The following is a 21089-nucleotide window of genomic DNA, read 5'->3' as shown; positions in this document are numbered from 1 at the left end:
GTTTGGTTTTTGAGCCCTGGTACCAGGAATTTCAACTGGCACTGTCAGAGCAGCACAAGACAAGGCAGGGCCAGGAGACTGAAGGATGGACAGATTTTATTGCTTAAAACTTTAACAATGCATGACAACAAAGCAGTAGTTGGAGTAATAAAATGAAAGCTCTACCTTTGGAAATGTGTTTTACAAATGATGTTGTTCCTCTGGAAACTCCACTGACAAATGCTCCTGGGCCTCTGGTCAGCCCTTCATAGGGGAGCCTAAAGAAATCAGCTATGCCATTCCCTATGCTTCTCACCAGACTAGCTGGGCTTCCAAGAATTTCCAACGATCCAACAACCCAGCCTGTGTGGAGAAACAAGACACATGTTACAGCTGCAAAAACTGCAGAAGCAGCAGTTGTGAAAAGGTTATTCCTTAATTATCTTTTTCACACTAGAATTCATTGCATTATGAACTTCCTTTGAGCAAAACACAGGAAATAACTCATCCACTATGAATTCAGAAATGGCAATCTTTCATACTTCGTAAATCAAAGAAATCCTTTTGGCAAACTCACAAATAGCTTTAGAATTACTTCCTTCCAGGAGCTTCCCGTATTTCTGCTAAAAGTGTGTGAGGGAGGCGGATGCGAGAGCCTCGCAGCTACAGAGGAATGGGACTGCAAGCTCAGATGGTCGGGTTGGTTTTAGACACTATAAGGCAGCCTTGTGATTTCACATCCTTATGTGATAGAATTGTGACAGGGAGTTTACACTGATACAATGTACTGCTTTACGGGAGTGTGCAGGTCAATTGCTTGATGGAGTGTTAGGAAAAGGGATGCAGATTTTTGACAAGTGCTTAAGAAGTTATTTTAAATCCACCCCAACCCTTCTAAGCTGATCATTTTCTTTCAGAGTGCAGTGAAAGCCAGACAAATGTCTTCTGCTCAGTACAGTTGTGTAAACAGCAATGACATCTACATGCTGATTAGGTTACTCATAGGGGAGTATTCCTTATGCATATCCCAGGAGAAGTATCTGCAGATCTGGTTTCCTATATAAACGCAGGGTTGCCAGCAGCTTGCTGGATGGCTGAGCACGCAGCAATCTGTTACTGGAAAGCTATTTGCAGGTCTTGTCTTTCTCAGGCTGGTAGGCAGCAGATTTATTAGGGAAACAGTGCTGCATAACTCTTTTTTTGGCAGCCCAGAGAGAGCAATTCAGAAATGGCAATAAATGTGAAACAGGAACTGTTTGGTCTTTGAGCCCGTGGTACCACGAATTTCAGCTGGCACTGTCAGAGCGCACAAGGTGTGACAGGGCCAGGAGACTGAAGGATGGACAGAATGGGACAGACTGGCCTCCTGCTCTCCCATAAGGGCCCTTGATCTGTGCTCTGCCCTCCTCATTCCCATCTCATCAGTGAAAACTCCTGCTCTCCAGATGCTTTTCTTGTTTTCTTTTAACCCCTCCCAGTCATTCCTGTGGAAGGCTGAATCATGAAACCGAACAGAAAAGAAAATGTTACTCATATGAAATGAATTAATCTCACACTATCATTCTAAGCTCCCGGAAAATCTATTATTCCTGTTGAATCTGTCCCACATTACAGTTCTGGCAGGTTGAGAACTCCAGTACTTGTGATATGAAAAGCAGGAACCAGAGTGGACATAAGAGAGAGGGTGGGATGGACTACAAAAACAAAACCCCAGTGCTACTGGCAATGCAATGAACAGAGCAGCAACACACATTGTGGCCCACTGTCCAGGAAAGGAGCATCCCCTGGCAGTCCTTTCCTGCCAGGACCAGGGGAAGCCAGAACTCCAGGATGGGCCTGCAATTCCCTCACTGTAGGGTTTTTAATAAATTATCTTTGCCACTGTGTGAAGTGCTGAAAAGCTGGAGGGGTGGGGGAGCTGTGTACAGACAGGAGAGGTTCTTTCTGCTTTTTCTGATCAGTATTTTTCCAATAATTCCTTAGAGCCTTTTTACCCCTAAATATTCTTGACATTCCTTGTCCTACGTGGTGGTGTGAGGGCAAGTGGCTACAGGGCACTGCAGCTTAGTGCCTTGGTGCCCTGCAGCATCCCCAGCAGGCACCACCAGCCTGGCACATGGGGGACTCCAACTCCACTTACCTGCTGGGCCAGCCAGCATTTCAGGAATGTAAAACAGAAAAAAACCCCAGGAATGAAAATAGTTAAAACACAAAACTGAGGGCTTGCCTGGTATGCCAGGGTTGGTTTTACCTGTCTCTGCCTGCCAGGTATGGGAAGCTCTGGATGGATCATGCTCACCCTTGGAGAGTGTATGGGAATAATGTACAACCTGCAGCATGGGTGAGCCTCCTTGGCCAATGCTCAGAGCAAACCCAATGGCTCCTCACTTGGTCCAGCTTGGACCTCCCAGCCCACAGAGAAGGTCTGAGAGTAAGCCAGGAGTAGGAGAATGAGGAATTGGGAATAACCCCTCCAGTCACAAGCTCTGTGTAGCATTTTACTTTGCAGAATGCAGTATCATTGTCAGGTTACCATTTCCCACTTATGCATAGTAATTATATCCACTGACATGAAATGAATATGACTGTATTAGCAGAGAGCCACTGAATTTTCTTTATAGGCAACTATAGGGCCAGAATGGTACCAGTGATATTTTTGAATAGAATTTTATGCACTTTTATATAGGGGACAACTTAATTAGAAAAGACTAGGAGATTTCCATTGCAGGTTTGGCTGATTTGGGATAAGCAATGCTAATCAGCATATTTGAACAGAGATCTCCAGCCCCATCCATGGCTTTAATGGATTCTGACCACTCCTTTGGAACACACAGGGCAACCTGATGCACCCTCTTCAGCAAGCTTTGGGGCAAATCCTGCCCCCTCCCACAGCTCAGCAGTGGTCCTGCACACAGCTAAGGGCAAAAGAGTGCATATCCCTGAGTAAAAGGTATGGCTGTATGGACAGGCTGTCTGTGCAGATGCTACCAATGATTTATGCATGAGACAGTGGTGAGCACAAGGGGGTCAAACAACCCATATTGCAGATTAATGTAGTTAAAATGCAGGAGCACGAGGTCCTTTTCCAGAAGAGACCAACTGTGCTAATGGTGAGAAAAAAACTCTGGGTTTGCAGATCATATAAAGCTTTTTGCTTGATTTTTTCCTTCCTTTTTTTACTTTGTTGACACAGTCAGCTTTTTTGACAAGAGTCACAAAGTCTTGAACATAAACCATTTTCATTGCTAAACCAAACATTAATCAGTACAATTCACCATTTTAATAATGGTGACACATTTCAAACAATACATTTTAGTTTTAGTACTTTCAGTGGGAGTTAAGTATATATGCATATGTATTTTCCTGAAGGGAAGTTCCACCAAAGCAAACCTCAGTTCTTAAATCTGCTTGATTTCAGATACATCGCTGATCCCAGAGCAAGTGATGGGGGAGAAGCATTTACACTGTGGACAATATCTGGCTGCAGTTTCACTCTTAATTACCAAGCAACTAGATCTGCCCTTCTGTACTATGAGATTTAACTACAGAACAAATCCAAAGAAGTAGCAAAGAGAAAAACCTGCAAATTTTGCAAGCATAATATTGCAAGAAAATAATGAACTGGTACACTGTTATGCTGCACAACTGTGCACACTGTTGTCACAACCCGCAGTGCAAGTCAGGTATGCACACAGTGAAACACAATGTCAGCATCTATAAATAGATGAAATACACGTGTACAGCTTTGGAAAGCGTGCACAGAAGTCAGGCTGCAGTATGCTAACAGTCCAAATGGAAGCATTAGGATCTCAGAAAATCTGACTATTAGTACTGCAGGAAAATTAATCCCATGTTTCAGTGTGAAATATGTAACTTGTGTGTGATTGTGGAGGAGCTTCCTTCTGTCTCAGGCACAAATTCTGTGCTGCACCAAGACACCAGAGAGAGACCAAATTTCATTTCTACATTAGTATTTATGGAAAACAAAATGTACCTGATAACTTAAAAAGACTAATGGCTTGCTATTGATCCTATATAGGACTAAGTTACTAACAGCAAACTTCATAGTTCTTGGATCAAAGAACAACAAACATCTGTGTGCCAGTTTAGATTGAAGGCTGTATGAAGAAAGACAGATTCCTAATCATAAACGGCAGCCAAAAGGAGTTTTAACAACAAAACAACATTCAGGCCTATAATTTACTTCTGAGCGCAGAGCAACATGCTGAATAATTTGATTAAACACTGTTTTAGGGAGTTTATGTAAGGAATGTGGGTTGATTCTGGCTAGCGCTATAATAAAAAATGACAAAACCTGACAGCCAGAACACATTTTTATGCTGTATTCAGGGTTTCAGGTGGCTAAAGCCGTCAGGTGGCTGGCTTATATTTAGCACAATGTTACAAATCTTCACAGGTGTCTGCTCAGCTATTTTATCTCCCTTCTGTTGCATGACAGGACCTGAACGGTGTCTGAAAGTATCGTTACCAAACAGTGTCTAAGGAGAACAAAAATTGTACTGCTAACATCCAGGGTACTCATCTTGAGTGACAGTCACAGAACCCTGGTACCCAAGGAAAATGTTGCTCGTTAAGGACAAGTACTGACCTGCTCTGAAAAGTGCTCCAGCAGCGTAATGCATGGCCAGGGCGTGGACAAGCTGCCTGGCCGTGGTGAAGATGGGTCCTCGCTCAAACACAGAGAAGGAGAGAGGGGTGTGGTCTGAGGCTATATACAGTTTCAATGAAGCATGAATACTGACAAGGAGATTAACAGGTTGTATTTTTAATCTTCTGAGCTTCACTGGCTTGACTAAAGCTCTTGCATGCTCTCTCACTTGTTCAGGCACTATCAGGGTGGTATCTGAAGCATTCATGGATTTACAAGCAGTTTTGTTTTCTGGAAGATATGTATCAAACAAAGTCTTAATGTAGTAAACAAAGGTGTCTTCCACATAGAGCCTAGCTGGTTTGAGCTCAAAGCTGAGGTCATTCACGTGAAACATGAAATTCTCTTCCTCAGAAAAAGCAATACAGAGTTTAATAAAGCAGTTTTCCTTATAGCTTTCCAAATCTTTGTTACAAACAATGAGATTGTTCATTCTTGACCACTGCGCGGTTTCAGTTTTCTCTTCTTGGCACAGCAGGACTGCAAAATGGAAATTGGATTTGCTGTACAACTGATTGTCCAGTTGCAAGTCTTCACAATACACTTGGAGGCTATGAAACTGTGGGAGGCCTTCCACAGAGTCCTGCTGGAACTCCTGTGACAAGGAGCTGGTGCCTGGGGCCATGTGGAGGAAAACATTGTCTGCTGTGAGACGCAGGAGTTCAGATGACACTTTGTGGTTTGTAATATCATCAAACGCAGCAAGACTCAACTGACTGATGAACATTTTCAGTGACAGGGTCTGCTCTTGACTTCTAGACAGGAGGGAAAAGAAGTATTATTACTTCCTGCCTTTTGAGCTCACCTGGTATCTTGCTTGCTCAAAGAGCTATCAAGAGAGACATTCTCTATGTGGGAAAGTTATTGTGCAAGTCCTGCTAACATTACTGGGATTTGGCAACCTTAATCACTACTGGTGAGTAGCACTCAGGAGGTCTTCTAAGAAACAGGACAGTATATATCTATACCAGGGTTGTTTTTTTTTTATCATTCAACAGGATAGTTTGGACAGGAACATCTCTATCTACACAGTAATTACTCTATACACTTTACAGAGTTTTTTTTTTTATCATTCAACAGGACAGTTTGGACAGGAGCATCTCTATCTACACAGTAATTACTTTATACACTTTACAGAGACAGATATTAAAACACACCACAAATACAATTTTCTGATGCTTCCTGGACAGCTCAGATGTTTCACTGCAGGTTACTACTACAGATAATCATTTCAGATCACACACAGCAAGTGCCCTCCAGTGAAGGCACTGCAGTATTTTTATACTGATGGCATTGAGGGCCTCCCCCTGCAATGTAAACTATCCACTGCCAAGTTTCACTAGCAAATGGACTACCAGTTACTGCTGATGACCAGTTGCTTGGGGATTAATACTTAATTACAATGCAAATAAAAACAGCACAACAAATTCCACTCTAATTGTAACAGGACTGCTGGAGGCCAAGCACTCTGCAGCTTAGAAATAAGTAGTATTATAATTGCATTTGAATGAAGCTGAGGACCAGATTGTGGTGTATTATGGAAGTGGGGAAATCTTCTAAAGAAGGGTGTTATAATCAAGCATGATTAATTACTAACTGTAAGGTTATTCCTACAGCTCTTGCATATTAAATCTTTGGGAGCTTGTAAGATTACAGATGGCAGGACCTGGCTAAAGGGATTTTAAACTGATGAACACACTCAAAATTAATTATAATGGAAAATGTATTTTTTTTTTAAATGAACAACCCAGGTCCTCTTTTTGTACCAGTCATCTAATGTTTACCCTAAAGTGACATGACTTTTGATGTTAGATTGTCCTTTTTAACTGTGATATACAAAGCCATATGGTCTAAACATATGCTACAGAGCAGGCAGCAGTATTAAACAAAACAAACAGTTAAGTTAAAGTTTCTAAGTCAGTTAACACTTAGAAAGCTGACTGAGCTCCCAGCAATGCTTTTAATCATCTTTTATGTGCTTTATGTACCTGTTGAGGTTGATACCAGCAGGTCCTGCTCTTCCTTCTGGGGCCAAGGTTATGACTATTGTTCCACAGTGATGGGTGATGTCCACATAAACACAGCCAAAGCCAGTTAAGAACACAATCTAAAAGAGAGGGTTAAAAACACATGGAATGTAACCAAAATCACTGTTTTTAATGTCACAAATTAAATTAATGTTATTAATACCTTCTGGTTGAAATCTACTCAAATCAGGATACTATTCAGGAAAAAAGTCAGATTTCAGTGATTCACAAAATAACTGCTCTGATACTTTAAGTATTTCACTTATTCAGGGAGATGAAATTTGCATCTCATCATTCAACTGCATAACTGAATACATTTTAATAAGACACTTCTCCAGAAAAAAAAGCAAGATGTGCTGGGGAGGGTAGAGTTTATATGACAAGAATAAAGAGGAAATTTTAATTTGTGATTTTGGATTAAGGAGAAGGGCATTTCCCTGGAGCTCTAAAAAATCCCACTTTCTCCTCTAGAAAACAAACTTTAAATGAACATTATGTTGCTAAGCCCTAGCTCAGAGCTGGGTGGATGAATGGCTGATAGCATCATGTAAAACACATGAAGACTGAAAAGTAACTAACATTTTGGATCCATGAAAACTTGCATTAACAAATCAAGAATGAAGACATTATTAAGCCATTTAAGCTGGTTTGTGAGAACACCTTCATAGGTAAGGTGCCAGCACAAGAAAATGGCAAAAAATCTATTGGAAAGCAAAAAACAACTAAAAAGGCAGGAAAATGGGAATTTGATAACAGGTTTGTGTCTTGCTTACAGGTGTACAAACTTTCATTCTGGACAAGTTGTCTTTAGGAATATCCTACTTAGAGAAGTGATGTACTGCTTTTGGAGCTTAATTCTGCAATATTTTCATGCAAGTTTTGTGTTTCTCCAGAATATAAAAGATTAAGATCTTTTAAAGGTTTGGAAAATTTACAGCAGTCCTTGTTAGAGCAAGCTGGCTTCTCTTTTCTTGTAAGGTTACTATCAACACAATTGTTTACTAGATTGCAATGACAGAAGCTATAATATAATGGAATGCAAATTGAGAAATAACACAAGGATATTGGGCTGGCACAGGTAAAATAAACAGCTATTTGTCTTGAAGAATCTTTACTGCTGTTAAGAAGTCACCAGAAGCAAAAACAATTAGAAGTTTAGTAGGAGCAGCACTTAAACTGATTGTTAGGCTATTCATAATAACCTTGTACAGATAATTACATTTCATTAATCAAATTTCTTATTCTTCTGACAACTACATGTAAGAGAATTTCTAATTTTGATATGTCAGTTTTAATCCTTTGCTTGTCTGGAAGAGATTCACAATCCTACATGGAACTGGAGAAAAAAGGACATGTACAGAATTTTCAAAACTCTAATTATTCTAAATAAACCTCCACTAATCTTGAAAATTGGTAATTTTTAATTCCAATTTCAGATGATTCCGATGATAAATGCTTCATTATGTATTCAGTTATTAGTTTTAAGTAATTTTAAATTTACTTTCTAACAGAAAAAGAAGTACCTATCTGTGACCACATAGAAGAAATACAAATTACCTAAGATCCTTTAAATCCCAGTTATTTCACAACCTGAACTGAATTGTATGTGACCCTATTAGTATATTCCTTATTCACTTATATTCAGATTTTTCAAAGAAAAAGATAGACTAAGAAATCCTGGGAAAATTTTCAACATGTACATCCTAAAGCTTCAGTAACAGAAGGCTATACTTTTTTGGAGAGCTGTTCAAGTAGACAATGATCCCCAAATGTTGTCTTAGCATCTAATTCCTTCTAGGAGCCAGATACTTATAAAGAACCCTGGTCTGGCATAACATTAATGACTGAAATTTGAAACCCTGCATTGCTTGACTGGCTTGCTGAATGGAACTGAACTACTTGCTATATAACATAACACTCAATAATCAAGAGCATTTTGTGATTTGTGCCCAGGGAAAACATCTGAAACTAGTATTTCTTTCAAAGAGCCAAGCAGTTTATGTTGATTCCATGTAAACTAATGACTTCAAAGATGGAAAAAATTTCCATCAAAAAGAATTACTCCAGTCAAGGAAGCTTTCATTTACCTCAAGATCCAGTGAAAAATAACAGAAGGAAAGAAAAGGGAGGGGTTGTTTTCTTTTAGAAAGACATGAGTAGCTTCTGTGAAGACATAGAGGGAGAATGACTGTGATGATTCCTACAATATATTACGATAATTGTCCCGTCATAATTAAGTCACCAAATTTTCCTGGATCCTGTGGCATTCATTGCTTACAGAGCCCAGAAATTTTCAAGACTGATTTTTCCAGGCAACACCAGGTTGATTAAAAAGTGAAATAAATCAGTGTTATAAAGCCTCTACGTTCAATCTAGCTATCTTCAAAAAGAGACAGTAAAGAAGATGGTTTGTGTTCTAAAACTTCCACAGGAAGGAGCTTAGTTAGGCAGGAGAGTTCCCAGGAGTTAAATAAAACCCCTTAAACCAACAGAAAGGATACACTTATTGCAGAGGAACAATGCACTGTGCAGGTCAGAAAGACAACCATTTATGGTGAGAATCAGGAAGTAATTTAAAATTATTTACTTGTGTTCCTTGGTTGTTGATGTCCACAACATCACTCCATTCGTTTACTAATTCATCAGATGACACCACTTTCAGGAGAATACTGGGCAGTAAATCTCTTGTTTTGCAGTCTGGATAGCTGGATATTTGATGGTAAAGTTCATGATGAACGGAACATTCAGCTGGAATCTTTCTACAGTAAACTTCAAACTTGGGTGTATCTGAAATGTTATAAAATATACAAGATCAGAGCCTTCTAAAACCTGTATGAAATCAAAACTCATCTATGCTTGCTCAAATGAGAAAGTTTCTGTCTGAAGCAGTCCTAATAAATAAAAACATTGCTTTTCTATTACTTAGAATATGATATGTTTGGGTTTTTTCCTTTTCTCTTTTTATTTCATAAAGTTACAGATATAATATTCTGCTGATCATTACATTAATTTACTGTAACCAGACTTTTGACAATATATTTTGTTACATTTGCAAATCTGAGGAAATAGAAATGTTCCATGGCATTGAACTGATGTCAGCAAAACTCCACTGCCTCTGGATTTCCTACAGCTGGGTCACCTTGACAGCTGGAACCAGGGAGACCCAAAGGCCCAGAGACAAATATTTAATTTCATACTCCTGACCTCACAATTAACTCCAACAGCTTCCAGAGTCTCTCACTTGGAGACAGACCTTCATGAGGGCATCAAGTTCTTGCTATAACCAAAACACCCACTGAAATAAATTTTGGACTGGAGATTCAGTAAAAGAAGTTATACTACAACAATGCACTGTTTCTAATTATTGCATAGTACCTACCTTTGAAATTCTCTTTTACAAGCAATGGAATGGAGCACCTATTGTGGATAATTATACGAGGACTAGGATCTTCTGTAAGTGTTAGGTATGTCACACCAAGATGCTCTTGATAAGTCAGTGCTATAGCTCTAAAACAGAAGCAGATATATTGGATTATGCCTGTTTTGGATGAAATCTTTACATATTATTACCCTGAACAATTAAAAACATTCAAAACTAGCATCTGTAAGATTCTTTATTATCAAGTTCCAGGTCCATAGATATTTATCTACATTTAGGCAAATACACATCTCCACTTCAACATAAGAACACATGGAAATAGCCTAAAAAACATGAGAGAAGAAATTGCTTCATGGAGAGTACTCATGAGTTAAACTGAACATGTGTGTCTACAAGATGAGAGCCCTAGCCAGCAGAGATTTATATTAAATTAAAAACATGAGATTGTAGGCCCGAATTTCCAACATAAATCTTTAAAATTTTCCAGAAGAATTTGCATGGATACTTCTCTGGTACACATGAAAGGTATTTGAACAAATATGTAAATCTAACTGACTGTTCCCCTGGAATGATCCACAATGCTATTGCTCTTTTAAATGTAAATGTTATGGATCATCACTACATTGATTTCCAAAATGAGATTACATGAATTTAGTTCAACTTATTAGCTATGTAAAATATCTTCATGCATAAACATACATTCTTTTTTTTTTCTCTTGAGCAAATTTATTGACTATTGCTAAAAACCCTTAACCTCGTGGTGATTTTAAAAAATCCAAAGTCTGAAAAATCTGATAAGGAACATGGGATTCTCTATGCCTGTGTCAGAATGATAAGGAATCCTTCCTTTATTGTTTCCATTAATTTTTTTTTTAAATCTGAAGTCTCTGTGAGAATCTTTAGTATCCAAAATGACACCTCTTGGACTCTGCAGAGGAACTGTGTGAGGGTTTGAATAATGTCAAGTACTTCAGGGAAGAGAAAGATCACATCTCTGGTAATATATACTGATGTAGCTTCTCTAATTTCAGCAGATTGTTTCTCATTCGTACCAGTATAAGCATGAGTAGAGTCAGATATCAGGTTCAAGAAATGAAGCTGCTCATCTGACAAGTCACTGGACTGCTGTTTTTAACTAGCTGGTTCCATAAGTTTGTAAATAGAATGTACAACTGCACAGTTCAAGCTTTGAAATTTTTATATTTTTAAAATTTGAAATTTTTCCTAATCTCAAAATAGTTTAATCCCTTTTGTCTTTTCTTCTTTATCCTCTTATTATGCTTACAAAAATGTATGTCCACCTTTTATAAACAAAACCTAAATTTTTGTATTGTATTATTACACACTGTCCTTGAACTCTTAAATTGTTGTTCACAAATTAAAAAAACACCTTAATTCCCCAATATAAGCTTTTCATGCTCTTCTTGGCATGCACAGAAAAAAACAGCAGGTACACAGTCATATCACTAAACCCTTTACAATAAAGGCATCAAAACCATCAGAAGATTTTAAAATTAAAGTAAGACTTGCCTTTACATATGGGGGGCATGTGTTACTTTGACTTTTGCATTACTCTCTTACGGTTTCTGACTAGCTGAGGCTTGACAGCAACAAGCCAAGTTCTCTGTTGGAGAGCGCCCAGTACCTGGTGCAGAATCCGCTTTCGGCACGCGCGCCCGTGGGCACGGCCACGCTCTGCCTGGCCAGCTCCGCGCTGACCGCGGCCGGCAGGCTCCACAGCGAGCGGCTCCCGGCGCTGCTGAAGCCCAGCACCAGGCGCCTGTCCCCCAGGGACGGCCCCGCCGCCGAGGCACCCGGCTCCCACAGCAGGTCCCAGCAGGGCACGGCGCTCGGCGCCTCGCTGCAGCCTGCCCCGGCCGGGCCGAGGCTGAACACCGCGCCGTCGGGGCACTGGAAGTCCTGGAAACGAAAAAGGGGGTGGTAGCACGGCATGCTGGCTCTTAAAAGCAGGTTTATTCACGTTGATTTTGCACACTCTCAAGCAGCCGATGACCACAACTAGCTAAAGGTTGCACTAAGTGCACTGCATTAAAGGCTACTTGGCCAAATCTGCCTTGGGGTATAGGTTTGTAGCACAGCTATCTGTGCAACTGGCTCTAGTGGAACATGTCTCTGCCCATGCTGAGGGGTTTGGAACTGGATGATCTTTAAGGTCCCTTTTAACCCAAGCCTTTCTGTGATTCTCTAGTTCTGTGCTCTCAGTAGCACAACATAGCTCTAAAATCAAGTTACATTCCTGTAACACAACTGTGTGAACAAAATCCATTTAGGGTTACAAAAATAAGAATGGATTCTAGCATCAGCATTCTCCTAGTTCCCTATATTTAGATTGCCAGAAAATGTGTGATGCACAACTGTAGATACTGATGCGAAGAAAAATAAAGCAGAAGGAAAACAATACAGAAACAGGAACTTTAAAAATTTGTTCATCTGCCAGCTCTTCTATTAAGTTGGACCCTAAGAATTCTTTCCACATATTTTACTGTAAATGTAATCCTCAATAAATATGTATAAATGGTTGATTAAAATATATTGACCATGCATACATTTTAGTTCCTGCAAGCTAGTCCTTAAATATTCTGTGAGATTACTAGAAAACTGATATTCACAATTTGATGCAGTCTATGAAATACATAAACTTTGGGTACATCTCTAGTTCTGCAGCTTTACTCAGATAACTGGAATCTTCCCAAAAGGATAACAAAAAGTTTTCAGCCTGCCAGGCCAATATACCTCTTTTACACACAAACTCAGTAAAAATTCTGAGAACATTTTCAACAGCTACTACGGATTACGCTGCCTATTTTACTGAAATGGCCATTAGTGCCTGAACAGATGGAGAACAGGCAGAACTAATTCTGCAATGTGCAAGAATTTGCTGCTTGCACAGATTTCTGAGCACAGTTAATTACTGGAGTTGAATTTACCAAGGATTCAGTATTCTAAATGATATAAATTACTTTATGATTATTATGTCTAAAGATTTTGGTTCCAAGCTCTGCTATATGCAGCTCATCTAAATACAGCTACAGATATAAACAATCATTTTCCACAGATGACAAACAAAAACAGTATCTACAGTGCTTTACCTCTTCTTCTGAGTGGGATTTGGAAATAACAAGCTGTGGCCTATAGTAGATTTGATATGATGTATCATTGATTATTGTTGTCTTATCTTCTATCTGTAGAATTTGTATACCTTGTCGAACCATGGAAGAAATGCAGAATTCACACAACTGTAAGAAAATGAAATTGTGATGAAATGAAAATCGTGATGAAGTCACACAAAACCACAAAAGGTAGTGAAATGTAGCAACAGAAGTGCTGCTCTCCTTCTAATCAAAGAAATCCTCTCTATATTCATGCACTTCGTAACTGGAGCCACATCACGTATTTTTGAAGTTGCATCTGTCAATGTTATTCAAACAAGATTGAAAAGTCATTAATTCTTTTTCCAGGAGATATTGTATTATCTTTATGGGCTGCACAGTATGTTTTTGGCAATTGAATTCTTTAAATTATATTTCATACATTGTTTATACTCTCTTTATGTTGGACATATATTAACATAATTAGGGAGAAGCTTTCACACTGCATACATTTGATTGTTTTATCTGCTATATGACTTTGTTTTTACATGATAAAGTTACAAATCATTATAATTTTCTTCTAACCTTTTGATGACCTGGAAAAGCACCAAGTTTAATTTCAGCTTCAACAAAACCTTCTTCATCCAATGTTACTACTTCCCCATTATCGGCATCCTTCCATTTTGGGGAGGTCACATTATGAACCAGTTTAATTGCCACTGATTTGTGCACAGTATTAGTGTTTGCCCAGTATATTCCAACCTGAAAAGCTTCCTGCAAGTCAAAAAATGACGGATTGTCAGTTGTTCACAATTTGATACATTTCTACTACAGTTCTAAATGAAGTTTCCAATAGGCAGTGAATATAAATTCCTGCCTTTCTCCCTCTGATTCTTTCTATGTGGGACAAGGATAGATGAAACCACGAGGTGGATAAGGAATTGATCCTCACAGGGGATCAAGGCTGTAGTCTGCACTGAGATGTGTTAATAGGCAGACCTTTTGTTTATTAACAGACATATATGGGGGGGGAAAGATGACAGAATAAACAGGAACTATCAGACTGCTCAACTGGAATTAACAAGCTACTGTGTCAAATCACCTTAATTATTTAGAAATTAAAGAATATTAGAATTATAATAGAATGTGCATGGCAAGATATGTGGGAAGACCTGTTACACTGAATTAAGGAAGGCAGGCATTCTAAATAAAAGCTTCCTCTATTGTAATTAATTCTGTGTCATTATCAATTTTTCTTGGTAACATTAAAAGCTATGAAATAATATAAAATGCTCTCAAACCAAATATTCCTTTCAGGCTGTCAATTTTGCTACTGTGGTCAATAATTTCTCAAGTGACACATTTACACAAAGTCTTTACTTGGCCTTTATAGCAATTTTTGTGGGTTGCTACCTTACACCCATGTTGCAAATTCTTTGGCTGAACTGAGAGGAAGGGGAAAAGGCTGTTGATGGAATGAAGGCCTTCTTCTACAGGGTGTTGTGGACAATTTTTAACTATGCATTTTTAGGATGTTGTTTTTCTAACACTGCTACCAAGTATTTTGTGCTACCCACTCAGTGACTCAGTCAGTGTGGTGAATTCCTATTGTTATTGCTACTCCTCATCATATGACTAACAGACAAACACAGTAACTGGAAAGTGGGAATCATCTGGAGTAATAACCATTCATCAGAACCAGTGTGTTTAGCAGACCTGTGCCTGCTAATGTGAATGGCATAGTTACCTCGAAGTTGGGAGGTATAATTACTTTCCCACTAGGTACTTGAAGAACAATCTTCTCTCCTTCAAACAGCCACAGGTCCCACTTGGACTGATTGATAAGCAAAGCCCAGGGCAGGAGTTCAATCAGCAGAGTTCTAACATAGGGTTTCCACAGTGACAGCTTTACCCGCATTGGACTATCCCATTGGGAGAGCTGCTCATTGCTGTCAAAAACAAATAAGCCAAAACTTAAAGTCAAAGGATGAATAATGAATTCAAGATTACAAATGCTAAGGTGTCTTTTTCAGAAATTTGCAAGGCTTTTCTGATTGTGAGATAGAAAAACTTCTCTTCTTACCTTATCATTCAGGAACACACTGAGGTGCTGTCAGAAAGATCTAGATAGGTAGGCTATAAAGGTATAGTTTTAACTCCACAAGATCTGCCTGAATTTAGTCAATTAATAAATGCCTTAACAAAGTTACCACTGTCCTTCAGAGCTAAACCTGTAACTTTTGTAGTCATCAAATCACATTTCCTTTCTGTTTCCCCCACAACTACTTCTACAGCAACTCCCTGTTTCTCTACTGAAACAAACAGCAGCTGAATAAACAACAACTTCTACAGCTGCAGTAAAGAAAGTGCATTCACAAAAAAATGGTTCCATTTAAAAAAAATCCATATTGATGCACTCTTCTCGGTACAAACAAAGGCAGCCCTGAGGATGACCTAATTTTTTTCCTCACTTGCCACAGATTCTGCAGTTTACATGCAGGAATTATGTAACTGCTGAAAATATATTCAATGTTCATCACATATAGTCTTCCAGAATGTGGTTTCAGTTTACTTGGAAAGGCAATGCAACAGTCATGAAGAAGGTTTAGCAAGGAATTACCTGTCTGAATCCTTCCTATTGTAAGGCCATGCAGGCTGGGGAGGACTAGCAATGCCATAGAACTCGGAGAGCACTTGGCTGACGCTGCCACCCGGACTGGATTTAGTGGCTATCTGTTTAATCAGAGTGGTTGAGATAGGGACTGCACACTCAGATGGATCATCTTCTTCCCTGTCATTGAAAACAGACTCAGTCACTTGCACAAGATCAAGCATTAGCATTAACATTTTCTCTAATGAGGCTTCCCAAGTGCAATCTGCAGCAAGAGCACTCCCATGGTAATTGTGGATGAATCAAGTTACGATGTCCAACAAGTTCCTGAGAATTTACTGACATGCATGGATTTGTTATGACACTGTAATGACCCTAAAAACTCTTAAGTATTCTCAAAAAAACATTTCAAGATAATTCAGGAATTTATTTTTTAAAACACGAGAATATGGACTGCTTAATTAAACAAATGCCAGTGTGCTTAGGATAGTTACACCAAATTTAGTATTTCCTCCAATATAATTTCAGCTAGATATGCTTGTTCAGTCATATACCCTCCGGGCATAGCATACTTTTGGAAAAAAATGCAGAAGAAGTTCAAGTGTAAATTATTCTTTCTTTTCCATACAAATGAACCATTTTCACGGAAAATAAGTATTTTACCGGGCTTGAAAAGTCAGGTGGTGTGTAAGATCAGGTTCTATATTTTGCAGTGCTTTCTCTTGTCCTTTCCCTGGAATCACTTGTGTTTCATTCAGTCCCAGGCTTCTTTTCTCTATATGTAAGATAATAGGGTCTGGAAGATGGCTCCTTACAATGAAAAGAGGGCTGAAAACAATCTACAAAAAAGTAAAAAATACACCAATTTAAAGCAAATTTTATTTCAGTATTACAACTATTGAAACAAACTATTGATAAATATTTACAGTGGGTCATTCTGACCTTAATTTATTGTATGAGACATAAGGCATGAACATTTAGATTTTAGAAACATTAAATGTACTTACTAATCGCTGTTGCACATGTGAATTGGGCTCTAAAGTCAAAACTGTGCACCACACATATGTAATTGAACTGTTTGAAGATGGTACCTGTTTGCAAAAAGATCAGCATTACACTAACATTATTTCAGGATGATAACATTCACTATTTCATTATATCAAACAGAAGTCTAAATGTGAAATGCTCAGTTCTCTCAGACATTTTTAATGCTCTATTCCACATACCCATTTCTCATCGTACCTGAATGACAGTGCTGTGTTCTGTGTGTTTAGAACTTAGACATACATCCTGGGACCAGTCTTCATCTCCTGTAGATTTCACGCTCAACTCAGTGAGCTCATTGTTTTCTAGGATATATGAAGGCAATTTCTGCTTGGCTGCAAGGCAGTTGATGTGTTCTTTAACAACAGCCTGTCCATCTTGACTAATGTAATGCTGAACCACTTTCAGTTCAATACTTTCAGAAAGGTAACTACAGAATGTCTGTCTTCCACAGATTAGGATCTAAAACACACAAGAAATACAGCTCTTATGTAAACAATTGGGAAAAAAAGTCAAAATTGAATTAGAGAGTGAAAACCTGTAGAAGAATAATGTCCATGCTTTAGGTTTCCCCAGGCACTGCTGAAGGCAGTGACTAGTAAAACATTATTTTTATTGGCCAAATGTATGTCCAATTTCATAGAAATCTAGGCATTAAAATGCTTGAAATGTTGCAAAGGCAGTATCCAAGCTTGAAAGAAACATGTATCCACTTTCCTTCCCACTGAACTCAGCAGTACTGCCCATGGTTGACAGTTCTGGTTTGGATTTTAAGAGTTCTGTGATGGCCTCAATGTTGAGACATTACAGAGCAGCCACAGGGATGTAATTCAGAAAGGTTTCTACAGATACCTCACATTCCCATCCCAAGCCAATGATCCACAGCTTTCACAGTATGTCTGCCATTGTAAAGCTTATAATTTTATTAAATGACTGTAACATGTTTCTGTATTTAAGTGCACAGACCTAGAAAATGACTAGATTAGAGTTGGCGCTGTTGCTGTCCATCATGCATGAATTGTTTACTGTAGAGATATATCTGAATTTTTCCAGGCTATACCAGGGAACACCATTCCACGCGTCTCCCCCCCTGTACAACCATCATAATTTCTTTTTTCATGAATGGAGGCACACACCACAGTGAAATCTCAGCAGGGCTTTCAGTGATCCCAGGCACTGCTCCTGTGTGGTCAGCTGTACTGTTGCTGTGCAGTACAGCTCTGCCACATCCATGAGCTGAACATGTTCTGTCCACCTCATGCTCTGGCTTCTGCCAATGCAGGCAGAATGCCTGCAGTGTTATTACACATCACTTTACAGAGACAGTAAAGGGAAAGTTACTGCACAGCAGCTGATTTACAAATGTTAATTTGGTAATTCTTTCACTTGAAAAATATGTAGGCCTGAATTACTACCCAGAATATATTATGAAGAGTTTCTTAAAAAAAAATTAAGAGAAAAATCTGTTTCTCAAGAGCTTAAAACATGTAAAAGATTATGTAACTTAGCACTGTCAGAACTTACGAACCACGCAAAGGAATGTTTACTGGAGCATATAAAATACATGTTGGTAACTGAGCTTTTAAATACTAAGATTGACACCAAAGTGAAAAAAAATGTTGTAAAAATTCCCCAAAATAGCCCCAAAAGACTGCTATACTTGTTTTTTGCAGATCCCAGTAGGAGATAATAAATAACAAAGTGACTAATTCATGAACAGGCAACAGTTTAAATTACTCATGTTATTTTTTCCTAACTGGATCAAATCCTTACTTGCTTCTGCACTCCACTGAGCTGCTGAACCTTGATAATAAGTGATGCTGTCCGGCCCTTGTACTGAATGGTGCGAATAAAGGTCCCTGTATTGTCCACACTGAATGGCTCAGACCACCGCCAGTTTCCCCAGCCTTCAATACAGATGTGTAACAGCTGGAAAGAAAGAAATTACTACTTCAATACATAACCAGGAAAAAAAAAGTGCCTTGCAGTAGGATATAAATTCCCATGACAGAAATATTCTTGGTTTGAAATCTCAGCAATGCTAAGAACACCAGTTGTCTGAATGATCCATTCAGTCTGTAATTCTGTGATTTCAGACACAATCAGAAGAAGAAACAACACCATGAAATGGCTCTGAATCATGCATTTCTATAAATTACCTGCTTTAATAGTATGTTTAACATCCAGGCACACAACTGTTCACAAAAAAAAAAAAAAAGGGCAAGTAGACTAGAGAGTATAAAACAGGAAATAAGAGATTTTCTTCACTGCCTTTGAAATTGTTCTAGAAGGTCATTCTATTACCAGCAAGGTGATATGGAACACAGGTCCATGCCAGATTTTTTGCCTTCAGAATAAGACAGAAAATTACAAATACCCTTCCCTTCAAAAATAGAGAAGGACTTGTATAGCTTGCATATATGTGTCTGCTAAATGCAGAATGTGGTATATTGCTGAGAGATGGGAAACATTTCATTTCTTACACAAATGTGGTGGTAAGTTCAAGCTTGACTGCATGAGAAGAAATTTAACTGCGTAATTATACTCCCTATGTGATTTATTCCGGAAAAGGAGTGGCTTTTTTCCAGTTTAACTTAAATCACTTCCAGAGCAATATAGTCTTTCATCATTTGAAGAGCCTTTCATCCATCTACCCACCATACGCACTTACCTCTGTCCCATGGAGATTCTTTAAGCCAGAGTAGTGAAAATTGGTACTGTTCCATGTAGGTCAATGAAGTTACATAAATTTACACCAGCTGAAGATCTGGCTATTTAGCTCTGTATAGATCTTTTGTGGCTGTGCAAACTTAAGGACGTGAGTTATATATAAGGGATCAAAGCAATAAGCATTCTGGGTAAAATTTATTCTTTGCAGAGGGCCAGCACAGAGCCTAAGCATCACTTAAGTTCTTTAAAACAGTCATATGAAGGCCTTGTGGGAGTTCTCTCTTGAGGGTTGAATTTCACTCTGATTTTGGACATCTGTCATTAATTAATTTAAGTAATTGAGAACAGGATCAGGCCCAAAGATCGATTATTTACCCTAGCAAAAACTGAAACTTGTAAATACTGTGTTCTTCCATGATTTGTTTCCAAAAAGAGATAGCACTCACCATGGGTCTGGTCAGTTGGACTTAGCGAAGGGCTGGATGTTGGGGTTTCCTTCATTGTTTTAAGAAACAACCACAGCAATAACTTTCAAAGATATTACAACTCAGTAGCCTGTTTGCAATTTGTGGTATCCTCAGCACAAGTTACACACAGAACAATAACATCCATTCAGTGGGTGGCTTTTGAATTTCAAGAGTGATGACTGCTGCATTCAGATTGAAATGAGTTTTATGCTGGAAGCACAAAGGCTGATACGTGCCCGTGTGTGCAAGGAAGGCATCTGGATGTGCACACGTGTGGGCACAGCTTTGTATGTTGAGGGAGGCTGTACAATAGGATAGCCAAACTCATAAACAAACATGTCACTTCAATTCTGAAGCATTAGTTAAAGAAAAGGAAAAAGAAAACAACAAAAAAAAAATCCAATTGCAGAGGCTGGAATCTGTTCAGTTTCTCACAGAGGCAGCTGGGAATAAATCTCATCACATATGAAAATTAGGAGAAACATGAAAACTGTTTACTTTGGAGAGAATGGTAGCTGGAAGTGACAGCCAAATAATGAGAAAAGGTACTTAAGTGGTCAGTCTCAGCTAGCAGGCCCACAAAATACTGTGTGCTCCAAAGACAGACGTCATGCCATAATTGACAATTAGTAATTACATGTAGCTACAACACTAGGATGTCTCCCACCCTGTACAAACAGCTTTGCTCATGAGTTGAATGTTCCCAAGGAACACGCTGTCAGCTTTCCCTGAGCAGTCATTAGCTCCCAAATGCTGCTTTACTAATTTTCTGTGTAGTGATTAGTCTGCACTTAACTCCAAGATCAGAAAGAAAAATACAGAAGAGCTATTATAACCTATTGGCATTTTCTTATTTTACAAACATACAATTTGCATACTGGTAAATGCAAAGGATATGGCCTTCATAATTTACTTTAAAGATCTCTAATATATTTGCATTAATGACCTAACAGTATAAGAATTGGGTGCTGTGTAAGTTTACTTTTGAGCTAAGAAACTGCATTACATGAAAACAACAACAAAAAAAGGATCTCTGAATGATTATTTAAGTGTGAGATTTCTGGAAAACATGGCTAGAAATAATCAGCAAATTACACTAAATGATGCAGAAACATATGGCAGGAAATAAAAAT

At 38.6% G+C, this 21089-nt stretch overlaps 1 protein-coding gene across 8 annotated transcripts in view; it reads right to left on the bottom strand.

The window, feature by feature from the left end:
* The window catches only part of VPS13B (vacuolar protein sorting 13 homolog B), a 429893-nt gene that overhangs the window by 18691 nt on the left and 390113 nt on the right, over positions 1–21089 (bottom strand). For all 8 annotated transcript variants that reach the window (XM_041470605.1, XM_041470603.1, XM_041470604.1 and 5 more), the window contains 14 exons: positions 18593–18748; positions 17018–17281; positions 16783–16866; positions 16439–16614; positions 15785–15955; positions 14912–15113; positions 13750–13938; positions 13165–13311; positions 11700–11974; positions 10055–10182; positions 9263–9462; positions 6637–6755; positions 4589–5403; positions 166–342 (listed from right to left, as the gene is read on the bottom strand). In XM_041470605.1, the coding sequence (XP_041326539.1) occupies positions 166–342; positions 4589–5403; positions 6637–6755; positions 9263–9462; positions 10055–10182; positions 11700–11974; positions 13165–13311; positions 13750–13938; positions 14912–15113; positions 15785–15955; positions 16439–16614; positions 16783–16866; positions 17018–17281; positions 18593–18748 (3103 nt within the window). The remainder of the gene's footprint in view (positions 1–165; positions 343–4588; positions 5404–6636; positions 6756–9262; positions 9463–10054; positions 10183–11699; positions 11975–13164; positions 13312–13749; positions 13939–14911; positions 15114–15784; positions 15956–16438; positions 16615–16782; positions 16867–17017; positions 17282–18592; positions 18749–21089) is intronic.

Source organism: Pyrgilauda ruficollis, unplaced genomic scaffold, assembly GCF_017590135.1.
Source record: "Pyrgilauda ruficollis isolate IOZ18807 unplaced genomic scaffold, ASM1759013v1 scaffold25, whole genome shotgun sequence".
Classification (NCBI taxonomy): Eukaryota; Metazoa; Chordata; class Aves; order Passeriformes; family Passeridae; genus Pyrgilauda; species Pyrgilauda ruficollis.
This window is presented reverse-complemented; position numbering and strand designations above follow the sequence as displayed.